The sequence below is a fragment of the Candoia aspera genome, chromosome 6 (assembly GCF_035149785.1).
Source record: "Candoia aspera isolate rCanAsp1 chromosome 6, rCanAsp1.hap2, whole genome shotgun sequence".
Taxonomy (NCBI): Eukaryota; Metazoa; Chordata; class Lepidosauria; order Squamata; family Boidae; genus Candoia; species Candoia aspera.
Window position 1 is genome coordinate 52,414,397 of NC_086158.1, and position 27,730 is coordinate 52,442,126.

A 27,730-nucleotide genomic window follows, 5' to 3' on the forward strand; every position below is an offset into this window, starting at 1 on the left:
CTTAGCACCATTAACACACCAAGTGGCTGTACTGATGTTTAGATGTCACACTTTCCCAATATGGTAATACAATGGAAAGATTCTCAGTTTGGGGCAATGTAAGCTAAGATTCCTGTGAGCTGTAATCCAAGCACATCTGAAACTTAGGAAAACCTTTTATACTACAATCATTTTCTAGATGAAAGATTGCTATTCATCAAGAAACTTTCTAGATGAAAGATTACCATTCATCCATATACAATTAACTTAAAAAAGAAGGTCCAATATAATCTAAACTGCTTGCTTTTTTTTTATTTCTGTAGGATGCATACAAATGCAGCTATGTAAATAATGACTAACCAATCAAGTCAAATATGACATGATTACAAGCAACCATATGATTTAATTTACCTTGCGCTTATTCGTTGGGCAGACATAAAGGTAGCTCAAAATGGTCTTCAGACCCACTTTGTCATTCATCTTTTCATATGTTGTCCCATAATCAGTTGACCTGTAATTCCAGAGGACATTAGTAAGTAAGCATAAACACTACACCAAGAATAAAATACAAACTGCTTGGCTGCTTTCCAGCTTAAAAAAGATAGCTCTCTGGAGGGTTTTTTTTTAGTGATTCATGTTGTATATAATGACACTGAAATATGTACACATGCCTTCATGTAAGGAGTTAACATTTGCATTTAAATTAGGTTAGGAAAAATTAAAATTGCATCTTCAGTGCCACTGAAAAGAAATGCTATAATAAGAAATGTTAACTGGGTTTTAAGAGATAATGTTTGTGAAAAATGCAAATGTCAGTATAACAAGAGGCTGAACTGGTTCTTTGTCCATTAGTATGTTCTCTCATACTGGAAAATACTGCTGTCCTTTAAGTTATCATCACAGTTTTGCAAGTACTACTACTTAAGCTGTTTCATGATCTATTTAATAATGCACCAAAAGGCTATGGTTAGACATGACTAAAGTAGTGAATTCCTTGCTTTATATCACTTGCATTGTTCCTGTGTATATTTCAAATAAGCTTAAAATCAGTTTCCAGATGAGAAAAACCTTTCTTAAAATGCAGTCTCCAGTTGGATTATTACCAATTAATTTTTATACTATCCACAATACAATAGATACATTACAGCATATTTTGATATACACAATTATATATGGATTCTATTACTTCATATTTCTTAGAGGATAATTTTAGTTGATGATGACTTATTTGGTTCACTCATACCAGTCACAAGAACAATGGAAACATCAAGGAATTTTGACAGTGATGAAAGACAATAATTAAACAGAGCCAACATGTCTACCAAATCATGAAGACAAACATAGTTGTGTAGAAGGGCACAAGCTCTCAACATAATCTTATAGCAAGTGCCCATACATTTAAAATATTCACTTCATATTCTTCAAGTCTTCTTGACCAAGCATATGCCTTATGCTTTGTTACACAACACTTAATGAAAGAAGAGTGAACTGGTAACTGTTACTCTATACAACAGCAACTCTTAGTGATATGAACAGATAATAACAAGGTAATTCATTCACACAACTAGAAAATAGCACAAACTATTCAATTGTAGATTTCTTCACATATACTGGAGAAAGCGGAGGACTGGGACATGCACAGTGCTCTGCCCCACTGTGTGCAGTCACTGAAATCCTAGTTCCTGAGCTTGATGCTTTATACATTATAATGTATTTTACTATTACAGCAGTGGCTATTGAAGTCAGATATTGAGGGAAGACTATTTATAAACCCATTATTCTATCACTTGGAGCTATCTCAAACTCCCTGGAATACATGTATAGGGCTATTATCTAAAGAATAAGAAGCACAGAGTTGCATAGAATTGGCCACTAGCTTTCCACCTGACCTCTTTTCCTTACAAAAGAAAGAAAAAAACAAATGATAATCTTATACATTAGTTATCAGTGAAATTCACATCAAATAGATACTGTTTTATTTGATCCAAATGATTAAAAAAATCAGCATCTATAAATATAAAAATAATAGCAACAGAAACAAATGGAGCATTGTACTATGGCACATCAAAACTCCACTTTTCAATCACTTCTGGCCAATCTACTGTTCTAAGGAAACAAATATACTGTATGTTGTAAATTTTCCATTCCAATATCTAATATAAGGAACTCTATTTGAAAATTATTTAGATCAAATTGTTTCTTTCTTCTATGCCCATTTCCATCAATTTACCCATTTAAGCCAATTCTCATATCTTAAATAGCCATTTCTTAATGTTCAGAATTTCAGTTTTACAATATCTTACCAAATAATGTTTGTAGCAATCAAAATGTTGGCCATTAAATATAACTGATTTATATTTAAAACATTTGCTATATAATTAAATACTATTACTAATGCATTAGTCAGTCTAATTCCTGTTATTTACTTGATTATACCTGAAATTTTAGTATAATATGTTACTCATACAACTCCACACCCTCCGCAGCTTCATTTCTTCTTCTCCTTATTAGTGTTTCCAAAGGCCATGAGACATTCTTTATTTGAACATCATAATAATATAATCATTAGAGGTGAAAAACAGAATTCATATTATCTAAGTTACTACAATTCATTTGCAGAAATTGTATATTTAAACTGCTCATTCCAAGTTATATAAAGGTCTTACAATTTTCGACATTTACAGCAATAGAAGACGTAGGAATAAGGGTCTCTTTTTATTACATGTTGCTTGTGTTTTAAAACAGCATTAAAAAGAAAAGGTTATCCCATCTTGAGTACTGTGGTCATCAAATGTTGGGGAACATTTCTCCAAATATTAACCTCGCTCTTTTTTTCAAATTAGTATTAAAAGTGTTTTCCTTGTATAATCCCTTCAATGCATTTCCTTGTCTTATTCATTAAACTATTATTAATCTAAATATATAAAAAAGTATTTTCATGATACATTATAAACTCCTATTTCCATATTCTTATGAATTTTTCTCGGAAGTAAATCCCACTGCATCCCAGTGGAACTTATTCTCAGGTAAGTATATGCAGAGCATGTCAATTGTCCTCTTTCTTTCCTTTCACCTTTCTTTCATTTTGATGCCATTGTTAAGCTTTGGGTAAACATATATATCCTAATTTAAAAACACAGTTTTAAAATTTATTTACTTACTTATTTCTTGGTGGTCTCATGCAAGGCAGGAAAAAAAATTGCATTTTTTCCTACTGATTCTCATTCAACTGGATGAAAAAGAATTTGGTTTTGACATTTTTCTATGAAGAGAAGAAAATTATAGTGATGTATGGGGGTCTTACACTTCTTTGGGTTATGTGGCAGCTAAGAAGTGTCTGCCAGTATTGTGTCTTTCTTTTTACAATCTTCTCTCTAGCAATTGACAGCTTTCCTGGCTTCTTACCCTTTTATTATAACCTAGTGAAAGATATTAAACAGGAACTGCTCCCACTGGGCTTTCATCAGATTGGGAACAATGGGCAACCAGGGAGATGTGAGAGTGACGGAAGAATGTGTAACTGAAAACAACTGTAGCAGGAACACCCCCCAGCATCTCCAACAATACAGCTAGTATCGCTTATAAAAGGTTTAAAGAAGAGTCTCCATTAAGCTTCCATTTTTTCTTACTGGACAGTGCTACTTAGAACCCCAACTAAATCATAGAGCTTGTCCTCCTTCCAGATTGTTTTGGTCCCTATTTACATCTTCATCTGTGCTCCTGAGCAGTCCTCCTGAAGGACTGCTCAGCAGGGGCAAGGATAAGGAGAAGGCAAACAAGGAGTAGATAAGACAAGGACAAAGGAGGATAGAAGAGGTAGATATTTAACATGTCTGTGATTCAGTACTATTTTGTAGGTGTACCCAAGGGGAAAACAGAATAAACATTTGATCTTAATCACCATGGGTTTTTCTAAAGAAAGTTGCACTCCATTTCCTAGGCACCCACACAGCTCTTGCCTGATGAATTTAGCTCAAACATGGTGATGCATACCTAGAATAGCTTAGGTATTGTTATATTTGTTTTTTTTAAAAAATGAGGCATATAAATAACTTCATTATTATTCATTGATTTTTTTTCTTTTATCTCTTCTTTTTTTCTCCTGTCAGGCAAATGAAATTTATATTATGGTATTATAACAAGGTACTTGCACACTTTATTTAAATTCCATTAGTATACATGTACTCAGGCCTATATTGGCTCCTTATAACATTTTAGGAAGGATAATAGGCAATTCACATCTCCTGAACACATGAACCATAAGAAATTGTCATCTACTGTATTTTCTTAAAAACTACACATAGGTAGTCAGCTAGAATGCATATTTTTAGGATATCATTTAATGGCATGTTATTTATTTATTTGTCTGTTTTTGTTTGTTTTTATCCTTGAATGCTGGATATATGAACGTTTTCTATGCCTGGACTTTTTTACATTTTAAAGTTTGATTTTATATTGCACAAAAATCTTGTAAATATTTATTGGCAGTGTATCTATAGCTAGATAAAGAATCTGTAAACTTTACCAGTGCAAAATGTCTTCATAAAATCTCCACAGCATTAAGATATTAAGCTTTAATATTCAATGATTGCATAATGGATATCTTTCCTTTCCAACTTCTTTAGTGACCAATGAAATGTCATACCTATTCAACTGCTTATTCTTTCCTTTGCCAGTTGGTATGTTGGCACTCTACATAAAAATTCTACATCATTCAAAAGCAGCTTTGGACATCTCTAATACTACAATATTAGTTGAATTCAACAGATGATCTTCCTCCCTCCCCGCAAACCTAAGATGTAACCTAAATAGAGGGAAAAAGGCAAAGTTTAGTTTTGCCCGATGAAGCTCTGAAGACCTTTGGGATGATATGTTATCCTTGGGAGGAAAATTCTTGCTCATAATTCCTTCAAGCTCCTGAGCCTTAGCCTTGAGGGGAAGGCTGGCTTGATTTATAAGAGGAGATCTTGGTAAGAGTTATGTCTACTTCTACCTTCTCTTTGGCATGGGATAAGCAGCTGTGCAAGCTCCATTGCATTTGGTTCCTTCAGATTTCATATGAAATGAGAAACTGATGGGCAGTGGAGTGGATATTATGGTGGTGTGCAACCACTTTACAGTGAGTCTGACTTCTTACAGCCTAAAAGTCTGCACTTGGTTTAGAACTTATCATAACCATTGATTTCAGCTACAGTGGAGCCTACAACCATGGTTAGAGGTGCTGGGAAAATGTCAACTTGCTGAAATGGTGAGGTGAAATCCTGCTACTTTCACAGATTTCAGTATGATTTTTAACAGGATGTCCTGATAGCCTTCCAAACACAGATTTTTTTTTTTTTGACATGAGCAGATAAATGTATACAAAATGCACTGAAAATGTGGGGGAGGAGCAATGTATTTAATTCCCCTTTTAAGTGGAATAAAGGTTTTGGTTCCTTCAGATTTGGAAGTACCTTGAGTTTGACCCTGATGAATGTCATTTTTGTAGGTACCTATCAGTCAGCTGAAAAGATAGTACTGATCAGTTTATTATGTTCTCAGCATGTTTTCATATTTGAAGGTCAGAAAGCATGAAGACCAGCAAATCTACTTCAAACTGCTTTGGGGAGTTGAAATGATACCATGTGGAATTCCCCAACTGTTAAGTAATTGTACCTTTTCATCTACAGATGTGATGATTATAACTCAAATGTCAGATCTCATATTCCCCACCCCCCCGGAAACTACTGATCTATTGAATATTCAGAGTTCAAGACCTGGTTCTTGGTGGTTTCGTTTGACTATATTTTACTGCCAGTCACACTTCACACAGGATGGCTATAAATCTCTACTTTCTAAAAACTTAGCCCCACATTCAATAATTAGCTAACATCAGCTTTATTTATTTCTTTTATATGGCTACACAATGTAAGCAAGTAACTCTGGAGAGCTGTTAGATGCTTTATTGCAGATAATAAGAAAGTCACATATATGTTGAAAATAACACCTCTGGCAGAACACAAAGGAATCCATCCAGGTCTGTGTGTGTGTGTTATCCCAGAGTTAAATTCTGTGCCCTTTTCTCCTGCCCTTTCAAATTAATGAACTATCTTCCTCAGCCTTGAAAGTCAGTGATCTCTCTTCCATATTCGTATTATGCTTTTGTTTGACCTGAGACTTACCAGGTCGCACGTCACTAGCTTCAGCACTTGCATCACCTTTATACATTTATGACTAACTGTTTGTTTAACAATGGTCCAAAGTTACAACAGCCTTGGAATGGGTGCTTTATGACCCGTAAAACACTTCTGAGCATTGCAAAACATCACACCATCCCCCATGGTCACATGATCAAATTTCGGGTGCTTGGCAATGAGCTCGCATTCTGGTTGCAGCATCTTGCAGTCACATGATTGCATTTTGTGACTTGTTTGCCGTTTTTCAGCAAAAAACGCCCATTGGGAAGCTGGATTCACTTAATGGCTTCAGTGATTCACTTAACGATGCATGATTCACTTAACGGCCACTGCAAAAATGGTCATGAAATCAGGTCTGGTCACGTGGTGACTCGACTTATGACTACAATGTCTTACAATGGAAATTCCGATCCCAAATGTGATCATGAATTGAGGACTACCTGTAAGCTCTTATCCATAGTCAGATTTGGCTTGATTATCTTTGATATAGCACCTTTACTTATGAATCTTCCCAAGGTTTTAAACTCTACCCATGTTCTAAAACCAGTGAAAACATTTAAAATTCAGACTGAATCTAAATGCATAGGCTGGAACATTTCTCACATTTCCTACCAAGGTCAATGGAATGTTTGGCTTGATGTCACAAGAGGTCAGATATGCTTTTAACTCTAAGTACTGCTGACCTGCCTCAGCAGGTATCAGATGTCTGATGTTGTCAGTGCTCAAAAGCTGAGCAGTGGGCCTGGTTATGCTTCAAACAAGCAAATACTAGGGCTTGATAAAAAAAAATAATAATATCCCCAAAGAAGAAAGCACCAATCCATTTCCATATTGCTGACAAGAAAAGGACATGGACGTGTCAATGAAATCACTAAGAGTGCAGCCTGACTCAAAGTAAACTTCATTTTACCACTGTCTCAATTGAGAAACCACTGGTGTCCATACTGAAGATAAAAAAGACAAGTTGATTGTCTTTTATTGATGGTCTTGGGGTATGGTCAAAACTCCTGTTATTCATTCCATGTAGGAATCCATCAAAATATTAGGAAGACTCATAATGTAAAAGATAAAAGATCTATACCATTTGAAAAGAGACAGAGTATGAACTTCTGATTTTGACATGCCATTCTAAGATTACGATTCTGGATCTTCCACCAACCTAAGACACTGTCCCGTCATGCTGTGACTACTTTATTACTAACTGGTAAGAAGAAAAGTCCTTTCTCTTTCCTCTGTTTATGTAACTACTCTATGATAAATTTTGGGTCCAAAGGCCAGAAGAAAAATAAAGCAAACACCCCTTCTCCTACATCCATGGGAGAAGCGCAACCGACAGCAGAGTAATCTTCAGATGATGTAGATAATAGATTTTGGGGAAAAGATCACTGCAGAGTTAAAAACCTTAGTTGAGTCTCATTAGAAAAAGAATTGCTCAGAAATTATGAAAAACTATGTTCTACATACACTGTAGCAGTTTTGAAAGGAAATAAAGATATTCAAAATGAAACGACCTATTTATTTATTTATTTATTATCCTGCCTTTATTATTTTTATAAATAACTCAAGGTGGCAAACATACCTAATACTCCTTCCTCCTCCTTTTTTCCCCACAACAACCACCCTCTGAGGTGATTTGGGCTGAGAGAGAGTGACTGGCGCAAGGTCACCCAGCCAGCTTTTATGCCTAAGGCTGGACTAGAACTCACAGCCTCCTGGTTTCTAGCCCAGCACCTTAACCACTAGACCAAACTGACACTATAGGGGTTATAGGGGTTGCTTTATATAAATATTATTAAATATATTATAGGGGTTGCTTTATATAAATAAATTATGATTTCTCAGTTTTCCTTGTATTACTAAGGAAAATCATTCTATATCAGTTTCTATGGAGAAAATCATATGTGAGATGTGTCTATTTTTTAACCTCAGTTGGACTATAAACTGGGGATTGAAACAGTTTATAACATGGGAAACTAAACCCTACCATGGTCAGAATTTTAAGATCTACCACACACAACCTTATCCTACATTTATCTCATTCATCAGGATATATGGAATGGAATGCTAAGATGATAACGGTTTTTCCAGACTTACTTCTTAAGATAGCTCACAAATATAATTTGTTGAATGGAGCTTGTTTGGCAACAAGACAAAAGGAGATTAAACTTTAGGAGTGAAGAAGTATAAGCAACCTTACACAATATTTCTAGCTCAAAGTTATTTCTTATTCCTTAGAGATAGATGGATCATTGCAGCAAAAGTTTCCTGGTTGTCTCCCTGGAGCTTTCACATTCTAATAGATTTCATTCTTTAACCAGAGACTTAGAAGAAATTTGCATTAACTCCTTTTCCAAGTCCTGGTATTCTGCTTTTGTCTTGGATTTTTAAAAGATAAAAGCTTGTCTATAGAAGGGGAGCTGCTACATGCGAAGCTCAGCATACTTAAGGGTGTGTATTGGATACATCTGCAGTATATGTGAAAGTCAGCTGACAGTCTGGAGTACTGTGAAGTCAGGCTGGCTTCACCACACCTCTCCCCTTTTAAAAGGATACTACAAGGTCAAAGCTGGCATGAAATCCTATGTGTGATGGAATTATTTGACCCTAGGAATCAATCAAATGTTATAGAACAAGAACAAATCCCCACTTCTGTGGTATCAGATAAGCTTTAACATAGTCACTGATGAGAGGGAGCCAAAGTACACATACCTTTTAAAATTTGCAATATTTCTGCATAAATACGACCTAAAATATGATCTGTTCTCCACACAAGTCCTAAAAATAGGTAAAGAGAATCCAATTAAATAAATGAGTCAAAAACATTATACTCGTTCATTTATTTATTGAAGAAAATGATCCAAAGCTACATATTCGTGTGTGGCAAAAGTATGTGAACCTTTGCTTTCAGTAACTGATGTGCCCACTTGGGCAGCAATAACTGCAGCTAAATGTTTCCAATAACTGGTAATCAGTCCTGCACATCAGCTTGGAGGAATTTTAGCCCAATCCTCCTTACAGAACAGCTCCAACTTAGGGACATTGGTGGGCTTTTTCATATGAAGCAGATACCTTGATATTCTCCTGCAGAATTTGCTGATACGATTCAGTATTCATAGTTCCATCAATGATGGCAAGCCATCTCAGTCCAGAGGCAGCAAAGCAGGCCCAAACTATGATACTGCTACCACCATGTTTCATAGATGGGATAAGGTTCTTATGCTGGAATGCAATGTTTGCCTTTCATCAAACATAACACTTTTCATTCAAGCCAAAAAGTTCTATTTTGGTCTCATCCATCCAATGAACATTGTTTCAATTATTATAGTCTTTGCAAACTGCAGAGGGACAGCAATGTCATTTTTGGAGAGTAATGGTTTTCTCTTTACAACCTTGCCATGCATTGTTGTTCAGTGTTCTTCTGATGGTGGTCTCATGAGCCAATGCAAGAGAGGCCTTTTGTTTGTTAACTAAACTAACACTTTCAGATTCTGATATGATGTTATATCCTTTCATCCTGTATTTTTCACTAGTATTTCATGAGGACATTCAAAGAATTTTTTCCCCATGTATCAGCTTTCTCTGTTCCCTGGCTGAAATTTGGGAGGGATTAAGAGATGTCAAACTATTTACTGAGACATACTTGTCCCCAACTTTCCTCTGACACCACAGATACATCTAAGCATCTGGGAGTGCAATAGACCAAAAGGGCCAGGAATAAGTAAGTAAAGTATCCTTAGAGTCAAGCTTGTAGTAACTTCAGAGTCACATCCATATACTTTTCTTGCCAGCAGTACAAAGGTGGTTTGTCACTGCTTTCTTCCAGGATGATTTTCAATTCTCCAGTCTAACCACCAGCCCTGAAGGTCCCCCATCCATGCACTACCCAGACCTGACCCCTGTTCGTGTTCTTAGCCCAGACAGGTTAGCCACATGTTACTATAGGATGAAACATTATTCCAAAACACAGTTAATAGGAATAATTTTGCCTTAGGAACTTAACACAGGGCTCATGCCCAGGGCCAAAATAACTTTCAGCCAGTAATAATTTTTATTGTTTCAAAATTAAAAAAAATGACAGATCAAAGATAATGAAACTTTCACAGCTATTGCTGCTTTACTTGTTTAAAATTAACCTATCAGGAAGCCATAAATGCTACATTTCAAGAAAAATACAGCTCAGTATAATTTATCATTACCATACAGCTTACTTTTGGAATGTGTAAAGTAATTCCATCAGTTCAAACCATTTCTTAAGCACTTGTATATTAAAGAGTTCATTTTCTTGTTTTGCTCCTGCCACCAACACTTGTTATGTATCACATTAATAGCTACATCTCATCCCTACATGATAGAATAATCAGCAAAATATCAGATTCCCCAAACGGATGTAAATGGCCATAGCAGCATATTTGCATGGTAAGTGGCTAATTACTTTTGCATTCTGAGCAAATAACAGGTGGTTCTTCATCCATCTCCATATATCAGAAGGGTTCACAACCATCTGATTTTCCATAGTACTCATGCATATCACAAATTTGAGCTAGAAAATTCTTAGCAGAAAGATGAATGAGAGATTTGAAACCAAAGTTATTTGGTTTACATAGGACCCCTACTGGATCAGGCATTGGCCCATTTATCCAGCTTTCTCTATCACATAGTGGCCAACCAAATGAATTCAGAAAGCTCAGAAATCTGAACATGTTACTGTTGTTTTTTCTAATAACTGGCCCTGAAAACTTGCTGTTGTCAATCTAGAGGTAACAACAGCCAACAAGAATAGTACCGACAGCTCAATTTTCTATTAATTTCTCCAATTCTCTTTTGAAACCAAAGAAATTGGTTGCCAACACCATATTGAATGGCTCTGAATTCCATACTTTAACTCTGATAGATGATATGAAAAGTCTAATGAAATTTTGTCCTTAAAATTTATATCATAGGGTAGTAATTTTAATTGAACTAATTATTATTGAAGAATTGGCAACATTTCAGTTTACTTATTCATTTTCTCTTTATTTGGTGTATTGTATTCCTTGTAATGGAATCCAGACACTGGATTCCATTACAAGGAATCAGTTCAGACAAGAACACATATTATCTTACAGAACTTTGTATCTTATGGCTATGAAATCAGCTGTTCCTTATGTTTTACTCAAATGATTCTGAAAATGTATTATCACAATATACAAGAGTTTGATTCTATTTTTACTCTATGATTTTTGTTAAATATCTGTCAAAGTAGAGACCTTCCTGATCTTGATAGACCATTATCAATAAATGCACAATTCTCATTCTATAGCCATATTTGGACACACTCTACCTAACCTCTTGTTAATTAATTCCAAGACTTCTAGAAACTTTTTTTTCATTCTTAATTCCTGACAATATTTACAACTGTCACCAAATATTTTAATAACAGTAGGCTAAAACTGATCAGCATAACACCTGTCAACATGAAAATGGCTGCTGAATTTTAAAAATCCATTTTAGCTCTAATTCCAACAAGTTTACCTAGCCTTATGGAAAAGCACTTTTCTGAGTTGAAAAACAGCATTATTTCTATAGTATACATAGTTTAGATTTGGGTCCTGAATTATGTTGCTCAATCTGAATGTATAAGCAAGAGGAATCGATTTTCATTACAAGGAGTAATTTTTATACAGGAACAAATTATTTTAAAAATAAAATATTTTATTATTTTAAATATTTTAGACTTTCTTAAATATTTTAGATTTCTCAAATTTTGCAATAAAGTTATAAACATATTATGTACATCAATTTAAAAAAAGTGCCACATTTTGCAATAAAATATGTCTAAAAATGTACATTTTGGAGGGTATGATGGAAAATTTAAAATGGGAAAACATATACTTCTTAAAGCTTCCTGTTCTTACCTGCAAAAATCTGTAGGGTATACAATATAACAAGAGGAGAATTATATTCACAAACCAGATCACTCCTACAAACTAATAAGATGGGGTTTATTTGTTGAACATTTATACTAAATATTCTTCATGAAATGTATTGCCTTAAAACTAATATTCTGAGTTTTTCATGTCTGTAAAACATCACCCAAAGGAGCATGTGAGACCCTTGTGTCATTAGTACTATATTTATTACTATATACAGTATGTGAGGATTATCTGGGTTATAAGGAAGACTATTTATAGCTTCTCCTGGGATATGGAGTGGTAATTTGTTCCCTTGACACCTAACCTGAGGTCAATTTCAGCAATGAAAAATGTATTTTTACAGGAAATGAAATGAAAGCACACAGCAGAAGATTAATATAGTTTATGAAGCCTGAATTTAAAAAAATGCTATAGAAAAATGGCCAACAATGTGTATAATATATCAAGAATACAACGGTATACTATGGCCAAGGTGAAGTGTTCAAGCAGTGTATTAATGAATTGATTCGCTGGTGTTTATGTGTCATGGAGTTATAGCCTGATGTTTTTGAAATGAGCTATTTCATGTTTCTAAAATGATATTTGTAGTTCAGTGCTTGCAACAGATCAAATGGTGTCTTATTCTTAGGCTGTCAGAATACAATAAAGTACAAGTAAAAATGGGCATAGATTCTGTGACAGAAATAAATGGTATATCACAAGATCCATTTACTATTAGTCTATAATTTACAATACAGTTTTCAGTGCTAAGGCACTGGTACTGTATGACACAGGGTGAATCAGAAATTTGTGTACTTTAATAAAAGAGGAAATTGCAATGTTTTGTCCTGGTTTCTCCTCTATAGAATTCAATCAAATGTCTTGACTTGCTATTAATCTTCATCTAGGTACAAAATATATGCATGTTATATCAAATGTAAAGGCATGTGACTACAGAATTAAGTATAAGTCTCCTTCAACAACAACAAACAAATGGAGAAACAGCCATGTCACTCACATCTGTTTTTGAGTAATGCTTTCCATATTCTTACATGTTTTGTATGGGGGGGGGGGAGAGTTGTAGATACTTTGATGGGAAACCACCTACAGCTGTCAGCTAGATTGAGAAGCTGAAAAAGCAACCCAGAAGAAGGCAGAAACAAGCCACTTCAGTACTGTTGTTGAGAAAACCACAAAGATGTGTCCATTAAATTAGCAGAAGATCAACATAAGGGGGGGGGGATAAGATATGCTTTAATAGACATACTGTAATTCAGAAATTGAAAAGAACATTGCTCCTTGCTAATTATTTATCCTGTTCCATAAACCACCGTGATTAAAATAAAACACTTTTAGTTTGTGCAGTTAAAAAAGATTGAGAGAAGTTTTACAAAACAGAGAATGCCAGTTGGTGGAGCAAAGCAAAAATAAAGGCAAATAAATTGAAAGATGCTGCAGTGTCATGGATCTGGAACAATGTTTTTCATTCATTGCAATGAATCCTTGGGTATATAAGGCACCTTAACCTTCAAATGGTTCTTCCCTCCCATCCACCTTTTGAAATTTATGGTTACCATTTACACCAAATTCAATTTTCATTAATAATATGTGCAACTGCTATACATTTAAGGGAATTTAATCATGTCCTGGTGACAGGCTTAGCTTAAAGCTGGGGCTTCACTTGAAACTATCAAGTAAATTTCTTTTGAAAAGGTCAGTTTAACATTTCACAGTAGGGTCCCATTGAAGACAAATTAGATTTTACCTACTTGTCTTGGGTGAAAACACATTCCTTGTATAAGATAAAACAGGGCTGTCAGTCAAAAGGCAGAGGAGAGCTGTGGTTGCCGGAGGATCTCATCAAAACCTGGAAAGACCAGCTCTTTCTTGTGTAACACCATCAGCACACTTGAGAGCAAAACTGTGGCTGCTTGATGACCAAATCATTATTAATCTCAAATAGGAGAAGCAATAGTTGCAAAAGTGCAAGATTAAAGTACAAGATTCTCCTTGGAAAAGATATTTAACAAGCTTATGTGACAAAAATGGGACTCTGCCCATTCCTAAAACTGAGGGAGTAGAGATTGGGAAACTGAAGCACTCTACAGAAAATCTTTCTTGTAACCTTTAAACTAAAGAAAAATAAAGCAGGACATCATCCTGAAAATTCTACCATTAATATTTCCTGTTATTTTATCTTCTTCCTTCTGACATTGCAGGACACATATTGTCTCATTCATAAAATGAAAGCAATCCTCTCGTATTCTTTTGATATCTAAGCCTAAATATTGGTTTCATTCTTTGTTTTTTCCTCAGCAATGAGGACTATTAATATTCTCAGACCATGTACACTTCTGGATGATATGGCTTTCTATCTGCAACCCCTTCCAAGTTAAAGCCCAGGAGATGTTATCCTGGCTGTTCTGACCATTGCAGGAATCAGGACACCATGTAAATAGGCCTGTCAGTCAATGAGTGCTCTGTTTTCATCCAGCCTCCTTGCATTTTCATGCTTTCTGTAGGGGTGTTCCTCCATACCTCTGCTGACATGCCACATATGGACTCTTTTACAAGCTAGCACAGCATAATGTTATACAAAGTTGGTTTGTGGGCAAAATGGACTTTCCAACAAAAAGAGCCTAGATCATCCCTCCTGGAAGCATAAAATACTATCAAACTGTTTGGGAAACAGTTTCCTATCATCATCACTGCTGTCTTGTTTCCTAAACCACCAAAGAAATAAGAGCAGGTCATACATGGAAGGGTGTAGCAATGGTATCATTTGTTTAGTCCAGGTTTATTGCAATCAGTTATTTGATTGGAATTCCTGTCTCAAAAAAAAGTCTAATGTATGCATTACATGGAATTCTCCTATTCCTTTTGTTTTCTTACAGGTAACAGGTCAGGAAAAAAAGTAGTAGAAGTAATCTTACAGTCCTGCATAAGGAGTTGAGATATACTGTATGCTATATATAAAGGAGTCATTGTGTAAAATAAAGGGGTCATTTGAATGAAAAGATTCTTTAATTGTACATAGACATGATATGCATAATTATAATTATAGTCTTCTAGATCTATTGCCAATTAAATGGAAAGAAGCAGATAAAATAAGCAACGATGATTGATGTTGAAAAGACAATGGAATGTGTAGGTCAAATAAAGGAAGAAGGTTTTTTTTCCCAAAACAAGGAAGAAATACAAGTAATAAATATAATTATTGATAGTGGAAGCCATGTATTATCAATAGATAACTCAGACTTAATTAATATTATAATTATTTTAATCCCATTGTCATAAATTCTAACTAGTAACACTAAAAACATTGAATGCATAATCCTCAGGACTTTTGTAATTGTTTCCATGCATATACCTTTATACCTTCATTTTGACATTAATTGAGAGTACAGTAAACAATGTCCATTACGTTCTTTTTAGAGAGTTGGCATCTAAAAGCATTGAAAAAATATAGCAATTTTTGTGAAATTCAGAACCATTGGAGACATTCTCTGAGTATATTTAAGGCAGAAGACAGCAAAAGTTCAAAAGAAGGAGTTTAAAAAATCCTATGCAAGGCCTAAAAATTGCATGTCAGCGTGTTGATGTTGGCTCATCAGCTCTAAATTATGCTGATTGATTCATTTCACTCTGCTATCTTTGTTGCTTTGGTGGGATATTTCTGCCAAGAAATAGATAAAAGGAATATAGCCCTCTCATTTCTCCTTTACATTCAGTATTCTAAATACTATTAGCCACAATATTCTTCTAAGCCGAGCTATCTCATTTAGAAATTGGAAGCATGAAAGTAGGGCTGTCCAGTTCCTCCTCATGAGTATTTCTCTTTGCAATGCTTCAGTTTCATGTTCTCTCCCAGATTTAATACCCATATGGAACTACTGTTAATTTGTTATATTTTGTTATATATTGAACACTGCTGTTAAGATTTGATTATTTTTTTGTTTTTAACTTAAGTGTAACCTGCTTTTTAATTTTTTCAATTGATGGTTTCTAAATCTGTGAAACATTTGTAGAACTAATAAACTAAAGCAGCACTGTTCCAAAATTTTAATAATGGAGTCTATAAAGATTTGAATCAAATCTAGTATCAGGAGGCTTTCAGGAGCCACTGAAATTGTATGTGTGTCTGTTTGTGTGTTGTCTTTCACCACTAGTATACATCTGTGAAGGAGTAACCAAAATGATAAAAGGCATAGAAACTAAATCATGTAAGAAATGGCTGAAAGTGCTGAATATATTTAGCCTAGAGAAAAAGATGAAAAGACCAGTTTTCAAACATCCTAATGACTGTTATACAGATAAGGAAGAAAGTTTGTTCTCAGTTCTCCAGAGACAGCACTAGGACAAATGAGCGGAAATTTCTCTTTGATGTAAGAAGAAATCTAATGCTCAGAACTGCTCAGCAGTGAAACAGACTGCTTCAAATGCTGGTGGATTCTTCTTTTATAGAAGTAAGCAGATGGCATATCTGCATTCTGTATTCAGCAATTTGTCAGACTAGATAATATCCAATATCTCTTCCAAGTTTATAACTCTCAGAAACTAGATGAGTATTTTTCCCACTCCAACTGCTCTTGAAGAAAGCTTGTAGATGCTAACCCAATTATAAACTGAGCCATGGGATCCATCACTAGTTTAAATCATATTAAGAATATAAATCGTTAGTTATATTCTCAAAAGATAACATGCAACATTTTAAACTGGTATGCAAGTTTTTGCCCAGTTCCAAAGCTTTTCTTTTCAAATAGAGAATATGTGCTCATTAACTTTGATAACATTTAGAAGATATGATGGCCCTTTGTCCTTTTCTATATCAATTTGCCTAAATCCTGGAGGTTTTAAATAATTGCTAACTTAAGCTATACTTGGCTATATTTTGCTGATTTGAAAGATAAACATTCTTGAGAAGGGAAGTAGAACATTCATTCATACTACAGAAGTTTGTTTTGTATTGGAAACTCAGGAAAATATCACAACTCCTAGCATGCTAGTTGCTGTTGCCAAAGCAGGTTTCAAATAACCCATTCATATTACCTCCTCCACATTCATTTCAGACACTGTTGCTCTTTTATCTCTTTTTTTTTTTACATTAACATCATTTTATTATGGTAAAAACGTTCATGGATTAGAACCTTTTTTAACAGATGCTATAAAACTGTGTGTGAATAAAAAGCCACAGAGTACAAGGAGTCAGAAACATATTTCTATTCAAATTGACTATATTGAAACAGAGCAAACCTTTCACCATAAGGAACACTAATTGATGTTAACTAACTTAATTAGTTTTGCATAATAAATCCTTCTAAAACTTCCAAAAAAACTTCTGCTATCTCTTATAAGCTAAATAAATATATGGGAGAGCCACTGATTTTAAGTATAAACTGAATCTGGAGTGTACTATGATACAATGCTGGAATTATACCACATTCACCGTAATCAGTGTATTGAAGCCTGGCAGCCTTGGGTCTTTGATGATTTCTTTGTACTTTTTCTAAACTCAGTGTTTTACTTTTGAGAAAGTTGGGTGAAAGGCTAGGGCCTAGGAATGGGGAAGAAATTACTCTGCTCACAATTAAAAAAAAAAAGCACAGCAATGCTGAAATAAGATAAAAATAAAATTAACTTTGGAAATGAAAAGTCCTGGGCACAAAACAACTCAGCTGTCATGAGCCCAGAAAAATAGTCAGGAAAAATCCCTGAATATTGTCTACTTCAATCTCCTAAATTCTGAAAATTTTCTTTACCCTCTATACTTAAGGTCAAGGACTCCCTCTAATTTTTTGTCCTTCACTTACTTTAATTTTAAACAAAATTTCAGTAACTATGGATAGCTATCATGATCACTGTGCTCTTATATTATTATTTTCTTTTCTCAAAAGAGATATTTACTGACAATATCAGATTGGAAACTTAAATTTTGAGAATATGCAGCAATGGCAAAAATTAACCATTTATACTTACAATACAAGTTTAACTAAATTCAAGCAAGAATGTCTCTCATCTATATAATATATTATGCAGCAATGCAAATTTAAACTTTTAGAATATGGTTTTTAAAAGGGAAAAAGAATCGATTAAATAGCTGAAGTTAAAAATATATAAAAAAATTAAAATGTTTATCAGTATTGTGTATTGGTTTAAGTACAATGAAAACTAATTCTGTGGACCAATTTTTAATTAGTCTATTATGTATTGATGCTTTTCTTTTGTTATGATGCATGTGTTGTAGGAAGAATGCAAAATTTTCCTCTCTCAATTGCACTTTTCTCTGTATTTACCTTGAGATCCATATTTGTTCCTTATCTCCAGTTATTCCATAAGATAGTACATCATTTGCCATACGAATGCTGTGCATTTTCATATACTATTATTTGATTTATTCAGTTTTATTGGTTTTTAAATTTCATATCCAAAAGCCCAACCTATTATAAAACTTGAATATGTTTCTAAAATATACAACATATGACTATTCCTTTTCCTTGTAGCAATGTAAAGATGTATGCTTACTTCCCTCATTTTATTTGCTGTTTGTTCATTTATTCGTATATAGCTACTACTCCTATCTCATATTTCTCACTTAACACTTAACAACCTGCCCCAAGGATGGTATCTGACCTTGAACACTGAAACAATGTATGGCTGCTCGTACAAATCTTTACAACTGCAGGTTTGCACCATAAAATCTACTCTCATTTTGACCTCTCACTGCTTTCCATTCTTTGATACATTATGTTTTTCATATTGCCCTCCTGAGCTTAGCACTCTGACTAAATTGGGACTGAAATATCTTTCCTCAGCTGAATTAATTCACTCAACCTCAAGGGAGAAAACCAACTGCTAACTCTCCTTATGACCTTAATTCTAATTAATGAGCAAACAATGGCCTACTGCACTTCTCTGTGCATAGAATTAAATCATATAGAGGTCACTCTGAAGCCAAGCCCCCAGGCATCAGCTTTTTTTTTTCTCTTCTTAATCCAAGCTGCCTGGTAGAAATGATGATAAAGAAATTCAGTGATGCAGTTTTAAAGATGGCTCCAGTCAAAAAGTTTGGAAGCAAATGGAGTCATACTATTCCTTATAAAATGTGATTCAGTTTCATTGTCATCCAGATTGATGGCATGGGCAGATACGTTACTAGTAAATAGGGTGGAGCCTCTAATGGATTGATTCTATTAACATCCCTGTATCAATTCTCTTCCAAACAATATAATTGTTTTCATTTATTTCTTAGATTTGTTCCCATCTCTCTTCCAGGAGCCCAAGGTGACACATAGTATTCATCTTCCAATTTTACCACAGCAACCACCTTATGGGGGAGACGTAATATCTGCCACTCTGGTGTGTATTAGATGTCTTCTAGAACACAAAGAGCTATAGTGCAGATTGTGTGCATGGACTCAAGTTTTCTTACAACTATTAGAAGGATTGAACTGCTTGGTTAGAAAATCAGATGATTTAGAGAGGTAGAGTTTTGCTCAGTATGAGAGAATACAAGAAACAAATCACTCTCTTTCCAATGTTAGAACCTCTGTAGCCACTCAAAGTGACTGAAAATAGTTTCAAGACAAACAGAATGGAGCATGATAAAACTGATTCCCATGAAATCCCTTAATGGTTATTAACATAGATATATTTTTAAAGTATTACATAAATTAATAGAGGCTACATCTATATTGGCTGTTAATCATGATAGCTTAAACTGGAACAATCTTATTCACAGACACCATGTGTCTTACTGTCAGATGCTGAAGAACAGGGAATAGATATATTTATCATGACCTATTTGTGAACTTCCTAGGAACATTTTGTTGCCCCATCCCCCCAGCCAGAATAGTAGCTTGCTCAATCTTTGCTGGGAATTATCACAGTATTCTTAAATTCTTAGGAACATGCAAAGGGACAAGAGTCTTCTTATAGTAAATTTTATTTTTGAATCTAAACGACTCTGAAGAATTGTCCAGTTCTGTTATCATACTTACAAAAAGGTCCCTAGGAGGCCACTTAAAATTAGTCAGGTGTCTGCTTCTATATATTTTCGGAATTTATTATTTTATTTATTTATTTGTCAAACTTATCACCGCCCATCTCACCCTCAAGGAGGGACTGTGGGTGGTTTACAGTAAAAAACAATTAACCAGAATGTAATAAATACTATACAATAATATAATATATAATATAATATAAATAAACAATAAACAATAAAATATAATATTTTATATTTATTTTATATATAATATAACATATAATTTTATATTTTATTTTAATATAGTATTTTACTTTGGATAGTTTTTTCTACACTGCAAATACAATAGCCAGAATCTTTGTTTAGAGACATGTGAAAGATATCCAGATTGGATTAACACAAACAATGTACCAACTGTTCAAAAGCAAATCCCACCCTACTCTTTTCAGACTTGCCTATTATTGCAGACCTACATCTTGTTCATATAGTGTGAAAGCCAGAAGGAATTAATTTCTCAGCTTTGAGATAGGATCACTGTATCCACCTCCCTTTCTACTCAAATTGTCATCAATAAATAAATAAACAAACAAAGTGTATCATTATTACAGTCCAGGTCATCCCTGTGAATGCAGAGACCTTAAGTTTTACACATTGTATTTAAGGAGAACTTTAATTCTGAAATTGCATCTTGAAGAGGATAACCTATGCAGACTAGACAAGCCATGCATCTTACTTTACAGAGACAGCCTCCTATTTGAAAGGTCATCAAAGGAAAGACTGTCCATTTTTTTAAGTATAAAATCAAAGAACCTTTAGAAGAAGACTAGAATCTTGAAGTTACCCATTAGCAGGCACAAAGGGTCATGTATTTGATAGAGACTGAATTATAATGGATAGTTCCTATAATTTCAGTAGAAATATAATTCATTTCTAAAAGGGACTGACATATAAATATGCATATACCAAGTATATTTTCATGTATAATTCTTTCTGTTCATGTATAATTCTTCTATAACAACCCTCTGACTCCTATCTCCAGCCATGTCATATATAAGATTAGGAAACTTCTGGGTGAATCAGAGGCTTCTATTCATTCCTGAAACTTTGCCCCTTCTTTAAAACTCCATTCTGATATTATTTTCCCCCAGAGCAAGAAAAAGATGGAAATTGCTCTTACTTCCCCCATTAATCCTGATAAAAGGATTGCTATAACTAAGACAAGCTCTATTCATCTTCAGGCAAACACACATATACAACTTCCATTCAGGTCTTCCTACTCAATGCAGCAAGGTAGGGCACTGAAATTCTAGCATTGCCCAGAGAGGAGAACATTTGTGGTAGGACCAGCATGCATGGCCCTGACACTTATTTTCTACTTTTAGCCTTCACACACTGTCTAGAATTTGTGTATGAAAAGAGGACTTAATAAACATGAGTGCAGCTCAGCTTTAGAACACCCAGATACAGTAAATATGTAAAAATCAGGAACAGTTATGGAAGTTCTCTGTTCATATTGATGCTTTCATCAATTTTTTCTTTCTTTTTTTCTTTTTTGCAAAAAAACAGCTCTTATATATGTTACTTTATTAGCCCAAGCACTTGCACTGCTTATTCTAAGGGCTATGCCTACATTATCTTATGTCCAAGTCCTAGAAAACATATTTGTACTTTCTGGCATGATAGATCTACATATATAAAATGATATCAGCTATGAAAGGAAGGACCTTTTTAATAATAACACCAGCATTCTGCAGGGATAAACAGTTTTTCAAACAAAGAAATAAAGAAAAGGTGATTCTAATGATTTCAAAAGATGCTGCTATAAAATTCATAGAAGCATAAAGATTTATTTTGCTGCTAAACAGATTTTATTTTATTTTCCCATAAGAGCCAGCTATTTGAATCAACAGACCCTGAGTAATACATCTGGTGAGGAAATGCATCCCAAGTAGTAGTTTCCAATTGTGTGTTGGCATTTCAGAAAGTGTTGCATAGTCTGTATATAATTAGAGCATACATACACACACGCTTCACTAGTTTTCTATAAAGCCATTTGTGAAAGATGGGGGGATACCTTCAAGACGGCACTTATTTTATTCTGTTTTTTTCCCAAAATATTAACTCAGCAGGACTTTGTGAAAGCATATATGAGAGTTAAAGTGGCTTTTTAGTTCTTAACAAATGTAATTTTAAAAAGAGTTTGTGGATGAAGTTTTACATATTAAAAAGCTGACATATAACGCTTTGTAATAGGGCCTTTGCTGCATTATTTTTATTTATTATTATTATTAAATTTATATCACCACCCATCTCCCCCAGTTGGGGACTCTGGGCGGTTTACAATAAAATAACACTAAAAACATACCCACCTAAAATTAGCATTAAAATATACATAAAAACAAATGTAAAATCCAAGTAGAGATATAACACGATCACTAAAAGGTGCTATGGCGCCAGCCATCCCCAGGTGGAGCTATCTCTCTCCCACTCTCAAGCAAGGTGGCAGAACCAGGTCTTCAGTTTCTTCCAGAAGTCCGAGAGCGAGGAAACCCATCTCAACTCCAGGGGCAAGATGTTCCAAAGGGCGGGCGCCACTGCAGAGAAGGCTCGCCTCCTGGACCCCACTAGATGAAATTCCTTTACTGATGGGGTCTGTAGCATGCCCTCCCTGCCTGACCGGGTGGGACGGGTTGATGAGATGGTCCCTAAGGTACCCTGGTCCCATACCATGTAGGGCTTTAAAGGTGATAACCAACACCCTGAATTGGACCAGGAAGCAAACTGGTACCCAATGCAGCTTGCGTAACAGTGGTGTCACATGGGCTGATTTTACAGACTCGATAACTGTCCATGCAGCCGCATTCTGGACCAGCTGAAGCTTCCGAATGCTTTTCAAGGCTAGCTCTATGTAGAGAGCATTGCATTAGTCTATATGGGAGATGACAAGGGCATGAGTGACTGTTTGGAGGGCATCTCGGTCCAGGAATGGGCGTAGCTGACGCACCACCCGGAGATGTGCAAAGGCCATCCTGGCCGCGATTGCCACCTGCTCTTTGAGCAGGAGTCGCGAGTCCAGAAGGGCCCCCAGGTTCCACACTGGCTCCAAATGGGGAAGTGCCACCCCATCCAGAACCAAAGAAGACAACTTCCTGGAACCCGAGGGGCCGTCAATCCACAGCCACTCTGTCTTACCAGGGTTCAGTTGAAGCCTGTTGCTCCTCATTCAGGCCCCCACAGCTCCCAGACACCTGGAAAGGGTGGAGACGCATCACTTACTTCACCCGGGATGGAGATATATAATGTCATGAGTACTGATGGCGAGCAGGAGGGGGCCTCTATCCAGGGTGGAAAATGCATGCGTAGTACTGAGGAATTAAGCAGCCATTCAAAGAGACACAGATCAGAACCGCCTTAACTTTTGGGGTTTATCTGTCTGGGTTTTTCCCACGCTTCTTCAGTTTGTTAGGATTCTGTTTTATGTAGCAGTAATAAACACTAGAGACCTATTCCTCATCTCAGCGTGATTCCTGACTGTCAGGACATCTAACTTGGTATCATTGGCATATTGATGATACCTCATCCCATGGTGATGGATGATCTCACCCAGCGGTTTCATGTAGATGTTAAATAGGAGAGGAGAGAGTACCGTACCCTGCGGCACCCCACAATGGAGGGGTCGAGGGCCGGATCTCTCCTCTCCTATCACCACTGATTGGGAACAGCCCTGGAGGAAGGAGGTGAACCAGCGCAAAACTACACCGCCTGCCCCCAACCCCCTGAGCCACCCCAGAAGGATACCATGGTTGATGGTATCGAAAGCCACTGAGAGGTCCAAGAGAGCAGGATGGATGCACTCCCTCCATCCCACTCCCACCAGAGATCATCCGTAACTGCAACCACTGCAGTCTCCATCCCATATCCTGGCCTGAAACCTGACTGAAAGGGGTCCAGATAATCTGTTTCCTCCAGAATTCTCTGGAGCTGCAATGCAACCACTTTCTCAACCACCTTTCCCAAAAAGGGAAGGTGGGAGACAGGGCAAAAATTGCCTAGTATAGTAGGGTCCAAGGATGGTTTCTTGAGGAGGGGATATACCAGCACCTCCTTAAAGGCAGCCAGAAATACCCCCCCCCCTCAAGGATGCATTAACCATCGCCTGGACCCAACCACAAGTCACTTCCCAGGCTAATTTTATCAGCCAGGAAGGGCATGGGTCAAGCTGACATGTGGTTGCATTCACAGTCCGGAGAATCCTGTCCACTTCCTCAGGCCCAACAGGATCAAACCATTCCCAGATAACAGGTCAAGTACATTCCCCTGGAATCTCCCCAGACTCCGCTTCAAGCTTAGAGTCCAACTTAGAATGGATCTGACCAATTTTATCCGCAGATGCTCATAAAACTCTTCTGAATGGCCCTGTAGGTGGGTCCCTGGATCTACCTGACCCAGAAGAGATCGAGAGATCTTGAACAGGGCCATCAGACAGCATTCTGCAGATGCAATAAGAGCGGAGAAATACTCATGTTTTGCCGCTCTTACTGCCACAAGGTAGGCCTTAATAGTGGCTCTAGCTTGTGTTTGGTCAGATTCAGATTCAGTCTTCATCTTCCTACAGTGACACTCCAGGCGTCTCTTAACCCTCTTCAAAACCCTCAACTCCTCCGTAAACCACTGGGAGTGACGGGTCAAATGAGGCAAGAGAGGTCGCACAGGTGTGATCCTGTCCAAGGCCCCGGCCCTATTCCAGGCCGTGGCTAGGACCTCTGCTGGACCGTGCAGCAGGCCCTCGGGAATAACCCCCAGCTCCCTCTGAAACCCTACTGGGTCCATCAGTCGCTGAGGGTGGACCATCTTCTCCCACATCATCCACCTTAGGCAGTGGCAATCCCCCCCAGCGCACCAGCTTCTGCTCTCGGTGCTGTTGGGTCACCACTGCCATTCACACTCTTACAGTGCCCCACCTCAACCTCTCTCACTAGTAGAGGTGGGACAGTCCAGCCCTCCCAACCACCCCTGACTCTCACTCAGGGGTGGGTAGACTTCCACACCAGAGCCAATCCTAACCTTCTCCTGAGCCTCTCACCCACGGGAGGAGTGGCACACTCACACCAAGGGACCCCAGCCCTCTGCCATCTAATATAATGGGATTTAGGGCATTTTATCATAACATTATTGCTTCTTTTTCTCATATTGTTTACATAGCAATTTCTGTGGATGTCTTTCTTCAGAAACACATGGAGCAACATACACCACAGAAATAAAAAAAAGAGTTTTTCAAATAATTTATTTCCCAGGATGCTCATTTTCCATAACAGGCAGATCTGTCAATACAGGAATGGGATGCTACCCTGAGGTTCCTAAGCCTCATCCACAAACTTCCCTGCTTTTCTAGTTCAGCTGCCTTGTCCCCAAGAAGATAGAAATCTTCTCTAAGAAGCAAAAGCTCATTGTCCAGCATACAGTTGGATATTGGATAGTTCCTACACACTGCTACCTTTCAGCCTTTATAACTGGTTACTGTAGTGTCTGTATATGTGCATGTGTGTGTTTATCTACTGTAAAAAGGAAAGTGCTTTAGGAAAAGACAAATCCTGATAAAACTGGTTTTGCAGAATGGCTGATGATGGCCCTGCTTTCTTTCTTTATGACCTCTGCTGGAGTCAGTAAGAAGGAAGACCAAAGGATTTTATTCAAAGTAAATAAAGATCCCAGCTTCAGGGATCACTACCTTGTGGTGTGGCAACCTGTGATCCCAAGGATCTATGAGCTATCAGGAGACCAGTGTTACATGCTTCCAGAATGCAGAACATAGAAGAAGGATCACACTAAATATGATCCACTGGAGAAGGATTATATTGTGAATGTAAATAACAGATTCAATGAATGAAACTGAATAAATAGAGTGCCTGAAGAACTCTGGGGTGAAATTTGTGACTTCATTAACAATTAAATAAAAAAACCAGCTCAAAATGCAAAAAGCAAAAGAAAGCAAAACTGCTGCCTGGTGGTGCACTGAAAGCATCTAAAAAAAGGTGGAAAACTAAAGTCAACAGACAAGAAAATTTGCCCAAATAAAAGCTGAGTTCCAGAGAAAATCAAGAAGCAAGATATTTCTAAATAAGCAATGCAGATAAATTGCAGAAAGCAATTGGTTGGGAAGGGCAAGAGCTTTGTTTAAGAAAACCACAGAAATCAAAGGAATTTTTAATGCAAAGATGGGCATAAGAAACCAGAGTTCTAATGGAGAAAGAAGTTGTTAAGAAGAGATGATGTAAATATATAGAACTGTAAAATAAAATTTCATTTTTTTTTCATACATACGTAAGTTTAATCACTGAAAGAGCCAGATATTCTAGAAACTGAACTTAAATGGCCCTTAGAAAATATTGTGAAAAGCAAAGTTGCAGGAATTGATGAAATACCGGCATAACTGTTTAAAATCTTACAAGATGATGCATTTAAAGTGAAATGTGATTTGTAAGCAGGTTTGGAAAACACGGTAGTGGTCAAGGGACTGGAAAAGATCAATTTATGATACAGTACCAAAAATGGGCAATACTAAATGCTCAAAATGGGCAGTACATATAACCAAATATATTTATCTCATATCCTAGTAAGCTATTGCTCAAGATTTTACAATCCAGACTTGTACAATATATGAATGAGAACTGCCATATGTATAAGCTGGTGTCATGAGTAAGGATGGCGAGCAGGGGGCTCCCACCCAGACTGTCAAGCGCATGCGTAGCACTGAGGAATTGGTCAGCCATTCAAAGAGACACAGATCGGGACCGCCTTAACCTTTGGGGTTTATATGGCTGGGTTTTCCCACGCTTTCTCAGTTTGTTAGGATTCTTGTTAAGTACTACTAATAAATATTAGAGACCAAGTCATTGTCTCAGTGTGTTTCCTGGTAATCAGGACAGCTGGATTTAGAAGAAAGAAAGGACCCTAAGATCACATTCTCAATATATGATGAATAATGGAAAAAGGGAGGTGTTCCAAAATGACATCTATTTTGCTTTACTGATTTTACTAAAGCTTTTAACTATATAAAGCACAACTTATTGTAGTTTGACCTTAAAAATATTAAAAAACCAGGACATCTCTTCTGCCTACTGAAAAATTTGAATAAGGGCCAGGAAGTACTAGTTATATAGTACTAGTAATATAGAACAACTGGATGGTTCAAATTTGGGAAAGGAATGTGCCAAGATTGTATATCACCTTCTTTATTTAATTTATACACAGAACATATCATATCAAATGCTGGACCAGGAGAAATAAAAGTTGGAATTAAAACTACTGGAAGATACATCAACAGCCTCAGATATGTTGATGATACCACTTCAGGGAACAGAAGTAAGAAAGACTCAAGGAATCCCTTGTTGAAATAGTGGATTGCAAAGCTGGTCTGTATAGGACCCCCTCACCCATTAAGGCTATGTTGATAAGCAATGCCAATGCAATGCATTTAGGAAGAATGTAGTTGCAGTAATAACAGTCTTAATCTTCCCAGGCTCAAGAATTTACAGGCATAGTGATAGTTGCCTGAGATAAATAGACATTTGCAACTTGGATAAAAGGCTATGACAGTTCTAGACAACACATTAAAATGGAGAGAGATTCTACTGATCACAATGGTACATTGCCATGTTTACCTGATTGTAACATATATGAAAGCTAGGTGGCTACAGTATGCA

The 27,730-nt window shown here is 36.3% G+C and overlaps 1 protein-coding gene across 1 annotated transcript in view; it reads right to left on the reverse strand.

The window, feature by feature from the left end:
* Nucleotides 1-27,730, reverse strand: part of SORCS1 (sortilin related VPS10 domain containing receptor 1) — a 438,448-nt gene that overhangs the window by 239,206 nt on the left and 171,512 nt on the right. Inside the window, exon 3 of the mRNA XM_063307130.1 lies at nt 391-490. Within this exon, the coding sequence (XP_063163200.1) occupies nt 391-490 (100 nt within the window). The remainder of the gene's footprint in view (nt 1-390; nt 491-27,730) is intronic.